The sequence below is a fragment of the Podarcis cretensis genome (assembly GCF_951804945.1).
Source record: "Podarcis cretensis genome assembly, chromosome: 6".
NCBI lineage: Eukaryota > Metazoa > Chordata > Lepidosauria > Squamata > Lacertidae > Podarcis > Podarcis cretensis.
Window position 1 is genome coordinate 23,355,739 of NC_137175.1, and position 16,505 is coordinate 23,372,243.

Consider the following 16,505-nt stretch of genomic DNA (forward strand, 5'->3'; position numbering starts at 1 on the left):
AAGCATTGGCTTGCTACAAAACAAATGAAAATATAGCATTCCTACACCATTACATGCATGCATAACCAGTCTGCTATCTCCATTCACACGATTACCAGCTCTCTCATCTGTGCCTCTTTGAAGGGAAAACACCAATATGTTTTCTTTTCTTTATGAAGTGTTCCCAAGTAACACCCAGACTAAAGTAAACTCAAATATAATGTCCTCAAGAGATGTTAGATCATAGCGGTGTTGCTTGCAAGAGCTCAGTTACTCATGTAACACATGTTAAATATAAGCAAGGTCACCCTCACAACAAACCCATTGGAATTTAATTTCTAGGCCCAGAAGAAACAACAGCAAAATCAATTTCTTGGCTCTGAAGCATCCCTGCTGGTGTTTGCTAAGTGCCAGTGACTATTTATGGCATCTGCAACACATCTGGTCTGCACTGTAAAAATCAGATATCTGCTTAGTATCTTCCAGATTGTCTACTTAGGGAAATAAGAGAAAGGTTATTTATTTATTGCATTTCATGTCACCTTTCCCCCAAGGAACTGAAGGTGGCATGCCTGGTCCCATCCCTCCTCAGTTTATCCTCACAACAACTCTGTGAGGCTGAAAGATGGTGACTGGCTCAAGATGCTACCTGGCTTAGCAGGGATTCAAACTATGGCCTCCCAGGTCCTGCTTCAACACTTGAACCGATACAACAACACACCATATCACGATGGCACAGCCATCAGAGATTGTGAACCGTTCCAAAGGCAGTACAGTTGTACCTTGGATCCTGAACGCCTTAGTACTCAAGACGTTTTGGCTCCCGAACGCCACAAACCTGGAAGTGAGTGTTCTGGTTTGCGAATGTTCTTTCAAACTCGAATGTCCAATGGGGCTTCTGCGGCTTCCGATTGGCTGCAGGAACTTCCTGCAGCCAATCGGAAGCCACGCTTTGGTTTCTGAACGTTTTGGAAGTCGAATGGACTTCCGGAACAGATTCCGTTTGACTTCCAAGGTATGACGGTATTATAAAAAAAATATGTCCCATCAATTAAGTAGTTTTAGGAAGAGGGGCCGGCAAATAGCATATTGAGTTTGGTGGGGCAGTGCTTCATTCACCCAAATGGACCAGCATCTCTTGTGTTGCAACTTAGGGTTTCTGAGAGACAGAGGAGTCAGCTATACAGCTGCAAATAAAATGTTTTGAATGTGTTGTAAAGCGCAATATGCAGTTGTGACACTAGATGGCAGCAGTGAGCTATAGCAAATTCAATGTGTTTTTCAAAACAATTAAAAAAAGCATTTTCACAAAATTTTAAACGTGTGTAGTTTCCACCTTGCCGATCTGCTGCAATTAACTCAGAGATCTACCAGTAGATCCTGAATGACATTCTGCCCATCACTGATACAATCTATCCAGCTTTTAAATTTAGAGTCAAAATCCTAAAGGAGCAGCTGGGGAACCTGTGGCTCTCCAGAGCTTGCTGGACACCAACTCCCATAATCCCTGGTCCTTGACCATGCTTGCTGGGGCTGATGGGAGTTGGAGTCCAACAAATATCCGGAGTGCCATAGGTGTCCCAGCCCTGCCCAACACCAACAAGTATCCATAAAACTCAATTAAAGAATATTAAAAGGCAGGAAAAAACCACAATGAGGCAGAAATAATAGCAGCAGCAGCAGCAGCAGCAGCAAAGTTAATAAAAGATGAAACAGTCAATGCTGCCTGGCACATAATGATGATACTGCACCAGTCATCTCTTTTAGTTTTATATCTAATCAAGGCTTGGTCACTGTGCATTTCCTTTATTATTTAAACATGCTATATTAATAGCTCAGCAAATACCAGGTCATGCTCTCTGCCTCTCACCAGCATGTATATATTGTTGTTTTTATGTTGATCTTTCCTGTGAACTGCCCTGTTATAGACCTCCAGTTATAGGGTGGTATATTAATAATAATGATGATGATGATGATGATGATGATGATAATATCACACCACAGTTACATTCAGTGTTTAAAGGAACCATTGCAAGCTGCTCTGCCGAATTTACTATCCCTTGCCCACCACCCACCGCCGTATAATTTACCCATATTCTTGATCTGCTTTTAAAATCCTATTTTGGAAAGTGACAGTAGCACAAGCAGCCTAATGAAGGAAACTGCTTGCAGCAAGGAATGCTTTGAAGAATATCCCAAGCGGGAGCCGTTCCCCTCCAACCTGCCAAATGTGACGCATTAGTATGCGGAAAGCAGTTTCCGCGCAGCTAAGTTTAGGCAAACGTATCATTAATTTCTTTTCTTGTCCGTGTGGAGTTTGTGACCTCTTTTCAAATCTATTTTTAAAGCAGTTCTGAGATCTTCCATGCCAAGTGCTGCTGCAGAGTGCCAAGCCAAAGCTTTCAACTCACCAAAAGCCTCAGGATTTCATTACTCTGCCTGTCCACCTTTCCAAGCTCTCCAACCTGGAAAAAGCCATTGCTCTGCAACTCCCAACGATTCACATGGCCAAAGAGGGTCAGATTCTACCCCCACTCCATGCCTTGGCACTCAGAAAACCTTCCCTTTAGTCACCCGCCTATGCTCACTGTGCAGCAAAAGTGCTCAGTGGTTCTCCACCACCAATATGGACCACTTGGAAATTGCCGAGGGTCTTGGCAGACCACTTAGTGACTTTTCTGCCTGCAGAGATTGTAATGTGCTGTGCTGGAGCCTGTATAATTTTTAAATTGCATTTTATTATTGCTTTTATTTCTTATATATCGAATCTTATTGCATTGCAATTTGAATTCTGTAGAATTCAAAACTGTCATGGCAAAAGCCAATATAAGAAATAAAAGAAACAATTAAAAATAAAATTGATCTGCCACCTCCCATCTGATTGATCTGCTACCTCCCATCTGCAGCCACAAATCTACAGACATGCCATGGAGTACGTGCCTGATCAAAGTTTTGAAACCCCTGACTTATAAGTAGCTAGGGATGTTGGAATAGTCAGTGAAAAGGTAAAGAACAGCAGAAATTGCCAATGTTTACTTACTTGCCCCATGTCAAGAAAGACAATCAGTATTTGCTGTTGTTGTTTTCTGTCCACAAGCAAAACTTAATTAATTATATTCCCCTCCGTCATTTGCACTGTGTTTCCTTTACACTGAAATGAATGGGGTGGGATAATGTAATGACAACACAATTTACAAAATTAATAATGTGAATTTTGTAATTTTGCCACAGTGGGTAACAAGGCAAATAACATAGTTTTTAGCAGAAGACATACTGCAGCGGAATGGAAACAGTGTTGCATGCAGCAAATTCAGAGCAGATTGGGAAATGATGCTTCTTACACCCCCAGAGGTAGCAGAACTGCTTTGTATGCGGAGACTCTCAGGTTCAACTCTTGGTATCTTATTTATTTTTATCTTAGCTGAATTCTTATCTTGCAAACAGTAGATCCTGTGCTGCTTCTGTGCTACCATGAAAGCATTCAAGGAGTGCTTCCAGATTATCACTATTTTACTGGAGAGATTCATGTGCATACTGGGAATTTAATTTGTGCACTCAAGGTAGATTAAAGTGCAATCCTGGCACGAGCTTGCTTAAAAAAGAAGATACTGTACTTTTTGCAGTTAGGAAAGTGATGGGGAAACACACTGAAAATTGTGGGATAAATGAATGATTACTAGGAAGACTATAAACACCCTGCAAGCAAATCAGGGTGAATGTTCATTGTTGTATGACCTCCCTGCAAAGCAAACAAATCAGAACAAATGCTCAGTGAACACTGGACATTGTTTAATCAATAGGTAAGCTTTGTGCAAGCAAATGAAGATGAATGCTCAATAAACAGGTCATCTGGAGGAGTCCAGGGAGAGAGGGGGCTGAGAGAAAATGATGGAATGAACTCAAAGGAATGCTAAGAAACTGCAGAGGAGAGACTAGGAGACGAGAGGCTTTGTTTGAACAGAGTCGAGTATCATTCTTTCTCTTTCTTTGGCAATCACTCGTAGCTGAGTAAGATTGTCTTCCATAAACACGGTTTTAACAATGAGTCCGTAAGTGACTGTGGAGACCAATGCTGGACCCACACATCCTTCCACAGTGGGGACATTGGTTTCCGGGTGGGAGTTGATCAAGGTGTGGATTTGCCAAGCGTACCTTCCTCTTAGCATGTTTCTCCCTTGCATCCTGAGTCTGAGTGCCTTCAAAGTCCATGACACCTTTGGTAAAGGCTGTTCTCCAACTGGAGCGCTTGCAGGCCAGTATTTCCCAGCTGTTGGTGTTTACAGTACTTATTTTAGATATGCCTTGAGATAGTCTTTAAACCTATTTTGTTGACCATCAACATTACGCTTTCCATTTTTAAGTTTGGGATAGAGTAGTTGCTTTTGCGTATACATTTCTAGTGCCAACACTAAATATATAAATTCTGGTAAATGAGCCACCATGGCTGCTAGAGGGCCATGAACATTTGTGTTACAGGCTTTTTAGACTCATCTACTATCTGAAACCAAAGGGGTGCATTGGTTGCCAGATGTGAAATATATTGGCATTATTTTCAGCTCTCCTACGCCACTACAGTAGCCATTGAGAGACTTCGCCTCTGTGAGTTTATTCATCTCTTTTAAAGGCAACTAAGCTACTTTCTGCTCTTCTAGGAATGGCATGAGAATTTGGTTCAAAGACGTGTCGCCTTTCTATTTCTAAATTTTCATTTCTAAGTATAAATTAGCACATATAAATTGTATGCACATATATGTATTTTTTCCTCTATTTTAGTTGTGCAAAAACGGTCAGCTGTAGCAGGCACAGCAATCTGGACTATGTGCAGTATTTGGGTGGTTCAGAAACCTGTAATCTCATAGACCACAAGAATGAGCCAATGAACCTGAATACACAAAACTTGCCACTGGATCTGAACCTTTGAGCAATAAGACCAGAAAGAAGCAAAGTCCGGGGGGGGGGAGGGGGAGACTTTCTTGACCATTTTTCGGGGTTTTTTTGAGACATTGAATAGCCACTATCACAAATTATCAGGCTGAATGGAAATGAAGTAGGGAAAATTAATGTTCCGACTTGCAGATGGATTCCAAACGTTCCCATCAATGGGAGGGAGAATGGAGGGGGTATCTTGGGAGAACACCTGCGGCAGGAACATTTAATGAAGAATAATGCTCATGGTTTTCAAAACTTGCTGTGGAGAGTCCATAAATCTGCTGATCAGCTCTTGCCTGGAGAGCTGTTAGATGTTGAATCAAACAGAGCACTGGGTGGGCATTAGTCAAAGTAGAGATTAATAATGGATCTCTCTTACCCTTGCAGGCAGACGACTTTTGCGGGCAGGCACTGTTTGTAAACAAAGCACTAATGATGAGAAAACTTTGAGGCCTCTGTGGAGCGAATTGCCATAAACCTGCCTGATACACGTTAAAACATGTTTATTACACCATTGGTGTTGCTCAGAAGACGAGACTTTGGAAATTTGCCGGCATCAAGTTGCCTGACTGATCACCTAACAGAATAAATGGAGCAAATAATCTTTCACAATTGGATTAATGTGCTTTCTCTTCATCACTTTCACTTCTTAAAGTGGATTAGCCCTGACTGTTTCTGATGTTATCTAATATAGACAGCTAGATGTACTCCCACCGTCCTCTTGGCAGTACAGCGGAATGGTTTTCAGCAATATCCTCCTGACTCTTAGGTGAAGGGTGCTGAGAATTGCAGCTCTGTGAGGAGTGAACTACCGTTCCCAGGATTCTTTGAGGGAAGCCATTTTCTGGTTAAATATTATGACATCAGCTTCTATGGACCAGAGTCAGATGCACGAAGGGTTGCTGGAAAGTGGCAGGTTTATGTTTACATGGGTGTGTAGAGGAAAAAGAAAAAGGATGTTGTAAACAGTGGGCTGAAATGAACCACTCACAACAGCAGCAATCATTCCTTTCCCCTCATTATTTACAAATGTATGCACCACTGCAGTGACTATGTGCGTGCAAACACTGCTGCATTATATGTGAGAGGTTCCTTTAATTTACAAACTGACAGTCACACAGCTACTCGGGTTCTCTGTTAGAAGGAATGATATCTGGGTTTCACAGGTAGGCATGTGGCAAACAGAGCTGCAGGTGTCTCTGCAGCCTTCCATGCTGTATCTCAGAGTGGAGCCCACATGATGCCATGATACCAGCCTCTAGGGAAGTGGCAGGAGAACATTTTGTTTTAAGAGCTGAAACAAAGCATGAAGGGGGGAGAAGGCAGAGCAAATTGACGACGTGTCCTTGCAGAGCACGGTTTTGACTTCCATATCAAACGAGAGAGCGCCTTTCCTGCTCCTCCCGAAGTCATTGCCTGCTGTGTTATTCTAATGTAAGAAAGTCACCTTAGCATTCTGCAAACTAATCATCCCAGCGGTCGTCAGCAGAAAACAAGAAAGCCTTCAACTGCAATGCATTTCGGATTGCAGCAGCCCACAATATTTTATTCTGGGGGCAATTTACCTGAAGTCCGCTCGTCCAATAAAACCAGTCACTGGGTGGGTGTGCGCACACACACACGGTGGAAGCAATTATGTAAAACATAATTAACTTGCCACATCTTGCTAACTGTACCATATAGTATACCCAGGACCTTGTTGGAGTCAGAGCTAAGCTTCAGATTCTCAGTTGAATCAGCAAAACCCCCAAACAACAGTTATTGTTTCTGAGTTGGATACAACCCTAATTTTTTTAACCATGTTTTCCTATCTGCTCTGGTGCAAAAAAATTCCTTGTCTTAAAACTTATATCCTGTCTTTCAGCCAAATCAACCTTCAAGGCAGCTTATGAATCATTAGGAATACAAAATACATATGAAAACTTCACGGAATAAAACAGGAATATAGAAAAATAGAGTCAGCACAACACATATTCCTAGCATGGAATGTCAGTTAAGGCTGGGGTAATAATCAGCACTTTTAATTGTGCCTGGAGATGAACAAGGAGGCAGTGCAGATTGAACAAAATCAAAATAATGCACACCATGAAATAAAACACCGGACAACGTTCTTGCCGTTGCATTTTGCATTGGCTGAGATTTCCAAACACTTTTTAAAAGCTGCCCCACATGGAGCGCATTGCAGTAATCTAATCTGGATTGATTCCTGTTCGTTTCCTGCAAGCCATGATTTGCAAACCAGAAGTCATCCTTGGGACCATGCAAGACCCCTAGTTAGCAATAAACAAGATTAGCATCAGCGCAGATGTAATACTAAGCCATGGTGTCAGAGCTGCCCCTAGGTCCCAGCTCACAGAGGACCAACGCGAGGCTGTCGTTATGTACAAAAGTCTTTATTGAGGTTCAGTTTCCATTTCAAAGCCGCAGCGCGCAGCTCTACGTCTTAAACCCTAGACCGGCGAAGTCCCGTCTGAATCTCCTCCCCTCTGACACCAGTTTAAGATCCTAGCCCTGCTCCACCTTTTCCACTGCTTTCTCCTCCTCTGGGTCCTCCTGCCCGCTGGGGCATCCCCCTTTCTGGACTCTTCTGACGCTGAGTCGCTTAACTCCTCCCCCTGTCTCCGGCGGGCTTTAGGACCCGGTTCCCAATCCTCATTCTCTGCTGTCCCACGCTCCTGTACATTTGAACTTGCCTCTCGCGCCAACCCAGTGACCTTCCTCCTGACCGTTACACTACTTCTGTCACTGCTTCCCTCTTCCGGAACACTGGCCGGATCTGACCTCCCCTCCGTTGTCTGACTCTCCGATGGAGGTGTGGTCAGCCCTGCCTTATCTTCTCTCCCTGGTGGGGAATGCACTGGCCCCGATCCTTGGGACTCTTCCCCCCCACTCTGCTCTGGTGGGGAAGCTGGTCCTGATTTCCAGCTACTGCTCTGGGAGTCCCTGCTGCCCCCTTGCTCCTGGGGCGTTCCCCTTGGGAACCCCCTACCCCTGGCCACTGGCGCCCCCTTCTGTGAATCTTCCGATTCGCTGGAGAGGCTCATGGAATCCCTCGGTCCACTGTCCTCTTCTCCTACGCTCCCCTCGGATTCTTCCCCTTCGCTCTCCATCTCCTCTCTTCCCTGTGCCTCTGCTCCTGAGCCCCTGACACATGGTTATAGGTGACAAAGGGAGAAGAGGGGGAAAATTATGCCTGAGAGTGAAAAAGAATAGAATACCTATTCCTGAGGCTGGATCTCAATTTGGAAGCCATGATTTGCAAGGAGCCATTTCTAAACCTCCACAAGGTCTTGGATGTGAGTTGGCATTCACGTCATGACAGCTTTCCCCAGGGGCAAACTTCTGAACTGAAAGCTGGAGGAACAATTTGACTTCTCACTAGCCTTCTTAGCTTGCTGCTCTCCTGGGAGATGTGCAAGCTTCCTAATTTGGCAGCTCATCAGGATGAGTAAGTAGCAACTGGTCTCTGTAAATATCTGTCCTCAGCTGGGAGGCTAGTAAGGGCTTGGTCATCTTAACTCCTAGGTGATATTCAAATGGCAAAGGCAAGAGTGTGTACGTGTGTGAGCTACTTCTCAAGAACTGAAACATGGAGGGATGAAATGTGCCATCGAAGTAATACTGGTTCTGAATGTCCTAAGCCACAAGAAGTGACTTATGCAAGCAAACCATTAAAAATTCATAAAATGCTGTTATCTCTTGACAATGCTCCCTGAAAGAAATAATTCAGTATTTGCTTTCACAGAACAGGTCTAGGCATTCAGTAGCTGGAGTTCTTAACCTAGGTTGCTTCCATGCTACAACATTTAAGCACTGCTGAAGACTTTTGTGTGTGTATGTGCAGTTAGCTGGAAAAGCAATTAGAATGGAGTTTCCACACAAATTTCCACCAGCAGTGCCCTTCCTTCCCCATGGCCAACGTCCTCTTAGCTTCCTATCATGTTTACTCATAAATAAGTCCTGTAAAAGTTCCCAGCAATGTTCTTTTTATCAAATTCCTCAGTTCCGGCAATTTTATTGCTTCCTGATGCGTGTGAGTGTGTGCTGGTGGTGAATAGCCTATTAATTGTCCCTTTAATAGCCTCCCTTATTTGCATGCATGAAAAGGGCTGTGATTACAGAAGCTTCTAAGTACAGCAAAGAAAGCAAAACATGCTTTCGATATTCTAGGAGCAAAATTGGAACTGGAAGCATGATTTGGAATAAACATGAGCGCTCACATCTTGTGCCTTTCTGAATCTCTCTGTCCATGTCACCTTCTTGATGGCCAAGGAGCTGTTATATCATCCTGTGTAAACTTGGAGTTTGAATATAAAGGGTACAGTTGCATGCCACTAACTTTAATAACTGGAGGATACTGCAGTGGAGCAGCTTTTTACCAAGGTACTCTATTTCTTTTGGAACTGGGCTGTTACGCACTTCCAATCAAAGCCTGAACATGAAAGCAGCCGGTCTGTGCAGTGATGCTGCACAGATGATCCAAGATATTTGTACATCGTTCCCGAGAGGCTGAACCACACAGACAGAAAGGAAATAATGGTTGTTGGCATGGAAAACAGATTCCCTGCAAGGCCAAAAGAACACGCCTCAATTCCAAATTCACTGAATTTTGTAACGCAGGCAAGGAACAAAGTTACCTTACTGCAATTGCATAGCAGAACTATTTCCTTGGAGGCAGGTTTTCATGGAAGGCATCAGCTACATAATCATTACAATTGCAGAGTGGTAACAACAAACAAACAATAGCAATGAATAATAATGCCTGGTAGGATCTCTAACCTTAAACCATTTCTCCAAAAGGTAAAAAGGTAAAGGTGAAAGGTAAAGGACTCCTGGGTGGTTAAGTCCAGTCAAAGGCAACTATGGGGATGAAGCGTTCATCTCACTTTCAGGCTAAGGGAGCCAGCGTTTGTCCACAGACAGCTTTTGTGGGTCGTGTGGCCAGCATGACAAAACCACTTCTGGTGCAACGGGACACCGTGACGGAAACCAGAGCACACAGAAACACAATTTACCTTCCGCCTCAATGAGTCACCTTTGAAGACCTTCTAGGCTCTAAAATTCAGACAATGACATCCCACAACTGAGCTAATTTTGTGCTGTTGTCAGACTTCGGGGTTGAATCCACAGCAAAGAAGTTGCATATTGGTCCTACTCAAATCAATGAGACTTATTCGTTGCTCATTGTCTCACATTGATTGATTGACTTTTCCCGGGGTGGGGGGTGGGGAGGAAAAGGAAAACATTGATTGGGAGGAGGCTAGTTTCCTACAAAAAAAGAAAGGAAGAATTATAGTGCTTCTACATTTTGCTTCATATCTCGGGTTCCACAAACACTAGAAATTTATTTTTTTAAAAAACTGAAAGCTGGGAATCTGGGGGTTATGGTTTTTATGTGGAGTGGCAACTGTCCCCTGGAAGCCCATTCAAAGATGCCTACTCTGTCAATGTATTTGTTGGTACAGGTAACGCAGGGGACACTTATTATATTTTACAATTAATTAAAGATTGCTTATGATCGATCAGATAGATAAAGATATACAGATATATGTACTTCGCCCTCTTGCTACTTACTTTCCTTCAGATCCATAGCTGTTCATACTCTCCTCAATGGATTCATGGCTGGCTTGTCGGATCGTTCGGCTTGGCATCTCAACTGCCAGGCCAGTTTCTGTGCTCCGCTGGATGGCACCTTTGAGTTTCCGGCCATCTCCTTCTAAAACAAAGACAAAGAGCATATGGGAAGGAGAGAAGAAGGGAAGTCGGGAAGGAAGACAAGAAAAGAAAAGTGATTAGGCATTTTGATATTGGGTGAAGACTATACAACAGTGGAAAGCAACATGCAAACAAATAAATACAAAGATTTGTACTTGGGAATCTGGAAACTAGGACAACACCAGAGAATCTGGAAACCTGGAGCACTTTCTGGTGTGGCAGGAAGAGGGTTGAGCCTACAGTGAGGCACAGTGAGGCAGCTGCCTCAGGCGGCAGATGCTTAGGTGCAGGGAGTGGCCAGAGCTGTGAGTGACATGTGGCCTCCTCTGTACTTTCTACACTAGCCTGCTGCCTTTAAGCACAGTGGAAAGGACTGTTCTCTCACTTGTATTGGATTAAGATTCAACTACCATTCCAGTTGCTTTCTGTATGTGCCTTGGGGGAGACACCATATTGTTCTTTGCCTCAGGCAGCAAAATGTCTTGAGCTGGCCTTGGGTTTGACACCCTAGATTCCATTTTGCTTTTGGTGACACATCCTTCTACACACTTACTGATGTATGCACATAGAGCTTCTCCATAAAAATCCACACAATTATGAAACTTTCTCAGTTTCCTACATCCAAAGCCAGCAAATTAGCCTTGGGTTTTGAGGCCTGAGGGTGATAAAAAAGCCAGGCCTTCAGTTTGCAAAAGTAGCAGAACCAGATATTATTACACCTACAGCACAAGCCTCATTTATATAAAGAACAGATAAGTGTTAAAACTCTCCCTGGTCTGTGGCATTACCAGGGATGGAAGGGTTGGTCTATTTCCATTCTCTCAGTTTTTATCCCCCCCCCCCAAATATGAAATTCAATGCTCTGCATTTCTGCAGCAATTTGTGAAAATCTTCATTAAAAATCTTCAACATTTTTGTATGTATTTTTGACTAATGCACACATTTTTGCAAGCATTTTCTCCTAATGTAATACTGCATGTTCATATGATACTTTCGCAAATGCAGTCATTGTAAGCACTTTACATAGATACGTGTTTTTGAAAACATTGATTGGTTGGGGAACTGCATTACAAAATCTGGATAAAAGCCAATTTCAAAGGGTGGTTATAACTTGATTCTCATATTGTTTCAGAAAGTGTGGATTTGATAAATTCAGCTTTAATTCTGAACAGAATCAAATTCCACACCCACCCACCCATCCCTAACTACTGCAGATCAAAATGTAGCAGGGAGATAGCATGAATGCCTGCTTCTTATGGAAAAAAGCAAACAAATCCTTGCACATAGGTACTTGGATAACCTTATGGTTTCCTGGGAGATGTTCCTATACGGAAGAGTATTTAGACCTATGTGGCACTGTGGGTTAAACCAGAGAGCCTAGGACTTGCAGATCAGAAGGTCGGCAGTTCGAATCCCTGTGACGGGGTGAGCTCCCATTGCTCGGTCCCTGCTCCTGCCAACCTAGCAGTTCGAAAGCACGTCAAAGTGCAAGTAGATAAATAGGTACCGCTCTGGTGGGAAGGTAAACAGCATTTCCATGCACTTCTCTGGTTCGGCAGAAGCAGCTTAGTCATGCTGGCCACATGACCCAGAAGCTGTACACCAGCTCCCTCGGCCAATAAAGCAAGATGAGCGCCATGACCCCAGAGTCGGCCACGACTGGACCTAATGGTCAGGGGTCCCTTTACCTTTACCTATTCCCTTAAAACAATTTTACTTCCTAGCAACTGGTTTTGCATGCCAGTTCCCAAAGTGACATCCAAATTTTCACATTTGATGTTATTGTTTGGTGTGCTTGAGAGAATTATCACCTTGCATTGCAACGGCCGAATCTGCAGAGAAAATGTCCTGCTGAATAACGCTGAGTCCTTTCCCTGAAAAACTGGCCTTCGAAAGCCCATCCTCTTAAATTAAGAGTTTCTATTTTCATCACCCACTCTCACAGTCCACATTTCTTTGAATAAATTATGTTATATAATGAATATATAATAAGTACCATTAACACTAATTGCTGTGGCTTACGTCAGGAAGCTAAGAAGTTTCAGCTGACATGCAATACTTAAACCATAACGCTGACAAAGGGCTGCAAAATTCTGCTAATGAATGAGGATGCTGAACTCTCTGCAAAATGCATGCTGCCGTTAAGAATGCTATTCTCGTACTGTCTTTCTCTGGCAAGGGACGGATACCTGCCGTTTTCATGTCCTGCCAGGTGAGAGACATCTTCCTTATGAGACTACACCTTTTTGTGTTAACCTTGATATTACCCTATATGAACTGTCACCCTGTTGACTGACTTACCAGTGGACCATTTCCAGCCAAGGGAGGAATAAGGAGAATAGATCTTCTTTTCAGGTACATAGTATGGGGAAGGCCAGGGGGCCATAGCCCCGGGTGCATGATCTTGAGGGGACATGAGCCAGGCTCCTCCCCAATAGGAATCCCTGCCCTGCTTGCCACCATGGGTCTCTGGGCCCTGGAGCCTGGCCTGGCTGGTCTTGCTGCTGAGCCCTGGCCCCCTTACTGAATGGCTGCCCAGCCAGCATTGCAGGGGTGTGCCCACCACAGGCCACGTCAGCCAGCCAGGTTCCCCCCTGTGCAGGCAGGCAGGCAGGTGGCACAGTGTGGCCCTGTGAACCCTCCTACCCGGCAATGGCAGTGAGGATTGCGCTGGCATGACAGGTTTTGTTCAACCTCTGCGCTCAGCCCCTGGTCCTGCCTGAGGTGCGTATGCATGCTGCGGGCACCAACAAAGGTCGCAACACCACTGCTTCTGTTCCAAATAGCCTATTGCCAAGTCTTCCCTCTACTTCTCTCTTCCTATGTGTGATAGCTTGAGAAAATGTCTCTTCTTCACCTCCCCTGCCCTTTGTCTTGCAGAGTGGAGAAACACCTGAGGAAATGAAAAAGGGCCACCAAATTGTATGGCTTTAAAAGAGGGTTATTGATGGAGGATAACGCTGTCCGTGGCTACTAGCTATGATAGCTATGTTTTACTTCTACTCTTAGATGCAGCATGTCTTTGAATAGCGGCTGCTCAAACTCACATGCTGGGAAAGTGCTTTTCTACTCAGGTCCTGCTTGCAAGTTTCCCCTAAGCATAAGAAGAAGATGCTGGGCTTAATTAGTCTTTGGCCTGATCCAGCAGGGCTCTTCTGATGTTCATATGGCTCTAGAGGTCATCTCCAGTGTCCAAATCAAGGGTAGTAATAGTACCACTCTATTCTGCCTTGGTCAGACCACAATTGGAATACCGTGTCCAATTCTGGGTGCCACAATTTAAGACAGATATTGACACACTGAAATGTGTGCAGAGGAGGGCAACCCAGATGATCAAGGGTTTGGAAACCAAGCCTTATGAGGAACAGCTGAAGGAGCTGGGTATATTTAGCCTGGAAAAAAGGAGACTGAGAGGAGATGTGATAGCCATCTTCAAATATCTCAAAGGCTATCACATGGAAGATGGAACAAACTTGTTTTCTCCTGCTCCAGAGGACTCAAACTAATGGCTTCAAGTTACAAGAAAGGAGATTCCAACGAAACATCCAGAAAAACCTTCTGAATTCCACAGAGGGAAGAGACAGGATGTAAAAGTAATAAATAAATAGCAGAATACTGGATCCTATAAACATTTATGCATCTATAGATATCCACAATATGCCAAAGCCCTTAGACATTTATATCATAGTCTCTGAAACTCATGAAGGAAGTTCCACAAATAGAGGCCTTCCCAGCTGATGACTTCAAATGTAAAGTTATTAAAACTTTACATTATGATAATGTAATGTCAATGCAGTCATCATCCACCTTGGCAATGAATCCCCTAAGGCAGTGTTTCCCAACCTTGTGCCTCCAGCTGTTTTTGGACTACAATTCCCATCATTCCTTGCCACTGGTCTTGCTAGTCAGGGATGATGGGAGTTGTAGTTCAAAAACAGCTGGAGGCACAAGGTTGGGAAACACTGCCCTAAGGTAGCTTTTCCTCTGGTGAAATGCTCAAATTCCTAGCACCCAGATTGCAAGATTGGGGATATACTGCAATCTTGATTCTTCCCTCAGTCAGGAAATCCTTGGCTCTTGTCAAGCAGGGCAGCTGTGACAAATGTCGCAGGCACTTATTTGACAATGGTTGCATTTGCCACTGGCCGCCCAACACCTCCTGCCTCTCATCCTTTCCCGAGTCAGTGCCAAATCTCAAGCCATGAGGTGCAATGTTAGAGGCTGTACTGTCCAACCTCAGAGGGAGCATCTGGTTTCACGAAGCATCAGTGCCATCCATGATTCCAGAAGCTAAAGCCTTGGCTAGGGCTCAGCTGCTGCTAATGCACTTCTCATTTTGCCTTTGCTGCTTGCCTCACCCCCAGCCAGATGGGAAGCACAGAAGGGTAGACTGATACAGAGGAACTGCTGAAGATCAGTTCCGGCTTCTTCTTAATTACCGTGCACCACAATTACATAAATTCCACCCTTCCCTCCATTTCAGATACCACAGTACCAAAGTGTGGCTTGTTTTTTTTTATCAGCCAACACCACGATGAAAGCAGATGGGACACCTTCAGCCACCTCTAAGGCGGCCTTTTGAAATAGCTTCTTAAAACCGGCCATCTCTCAAATTGGCTGTGGGTAGATTTGTAGTACTGTCATGTCACCTCAGCTGTCTACTTGAATTTGTGTTTTGTGTGATGGAAGGACATGAACGGAAAGACAGAGCAAAGTGCTTTTGCTATCATCTTGTGGCTTTTAAAACCATCACTCACAGCTGTAAGGAGAAACCTGAAAACCAGTCCACTAAAGGAGAGTTATTTACAGATGAAAACTCTGGTGCTTTCCAAACTTCCTGCTGGGGAAAAAAAAGATGGGCGGGGTATAAATAAAATTGTTGTTGTTGTTGTTGTTGTTGTTGTTGTTGTTGTTGTTTTCAGGGATGCTCTGGGACTTATGCAACCAAATCAAACTCAAGCTAGAGAGATCAGCAGTGACAATGAATGTGGTGCAATATTAGCAGGTGATGTGTCTTCAGTGCACCCAAAGACTTTCCATGCATGCAGTTGGGTACTTGGCACAGAGTCCGGCACACTGTTTTCTGCTGCTCCAGAGAAGCGGACACGGAGCAATGGATCCAAACTACAAGAAAGAAGATTCCACCTAAACATTAGGAAGAACTTCCTAACAGTAAGAGCTGTTCGACAGTGGAATTTGCTGCCTAGGAGTGTGGTGGAGTCTCCTTCTTTGGAGGTCTTTAAGCAGAGGCTTGACAACCATATGTCAGGAGTGCTCTGATGGTGTTTCCTGCTTGGCAGGGGGTTGGACTCGATGGCCCTTGTGGTCTCTTACAACTCTATGATTCTATGATTCTATGAATATATCAGCTTCCTTCCCCCCTTCTAAAACCCAAGCATCTAGAATCACAGTTGCAGTGAAAGCAGTAAAGTATGTCAGCAGTACCTGGACAGATATCAGAAACCAGAGGAGGAATGAATGGGAAGGTTTTCCAGAGGTGAAGAGACAGGGCATAACCATCTTACCCCTGCTCCATCCCCATTTAGGGTTGCCATCCCCCCAGCATGCTTAGGAGGAAAGAGTTTGACTTTTTGTTTCTTTTCTTTTTTAGTTTGTTTTCTAAAAGGGACAATGAAAGGATGGGTGAGGAAGGCACATTTGGCAAATCCTCACTGCGATCAACTCCCACCCACAAACCTATATCCCTGTTATTCTAAAGCAGCAATGCTGCAGCAAGCAAAGGCTCCAGCAGCTCAGCCAGCTGCTTGTGGCTGCAAAGCCAGACAGGATGTATGTGACTGTTGCCATGGAAACAAAGGGTCAGTCCATTCTCCTTATTGAGCACAGGATGTGAGCTCAGTGTGTGTCATATGACCTGTACA

The 16,505-nt window shown here is 44.1% G+C and overlaps 1 protein-coding gene and 1 long non-coding RNA gene across 3 annotated transcripts in view; both read right to left on the reverse strand.

The window, feature by feature from the left end:
- LOC307218075 overlaps positions 1 to 16,505 on the reverse strand; it is a 343,388-nt gene that overhangs the window by 19,047 nt on the left and 307,836 nt on the right. The gene's annotated exons all lie outside the window — the stretch shown is intronic.
- Positions 1 to 16,505, reverse strand: part of RIMS4 (regulating synaptic membrane exocytosis 4) — a 100,490-nt gene that overhangs the window by 12,550 nt on the left and 71,435 nt on the right. Inside the window, exon 2 of one of the 2 annotated variants that reach the window (XM_079979942.1) lies at positions 10,483 to 10,624. In XM_079979942.1, the coding sequence (XP_079836068.1) occupies positions 10,483 to 10,624 (142 nt within the window). The remainder of the gene's footprint in view (positions 1 to 10,482; positions 10,625 to 16,505) is intronic. The other variant, XM_079979943.1, reaches the window with a different exon arrangement.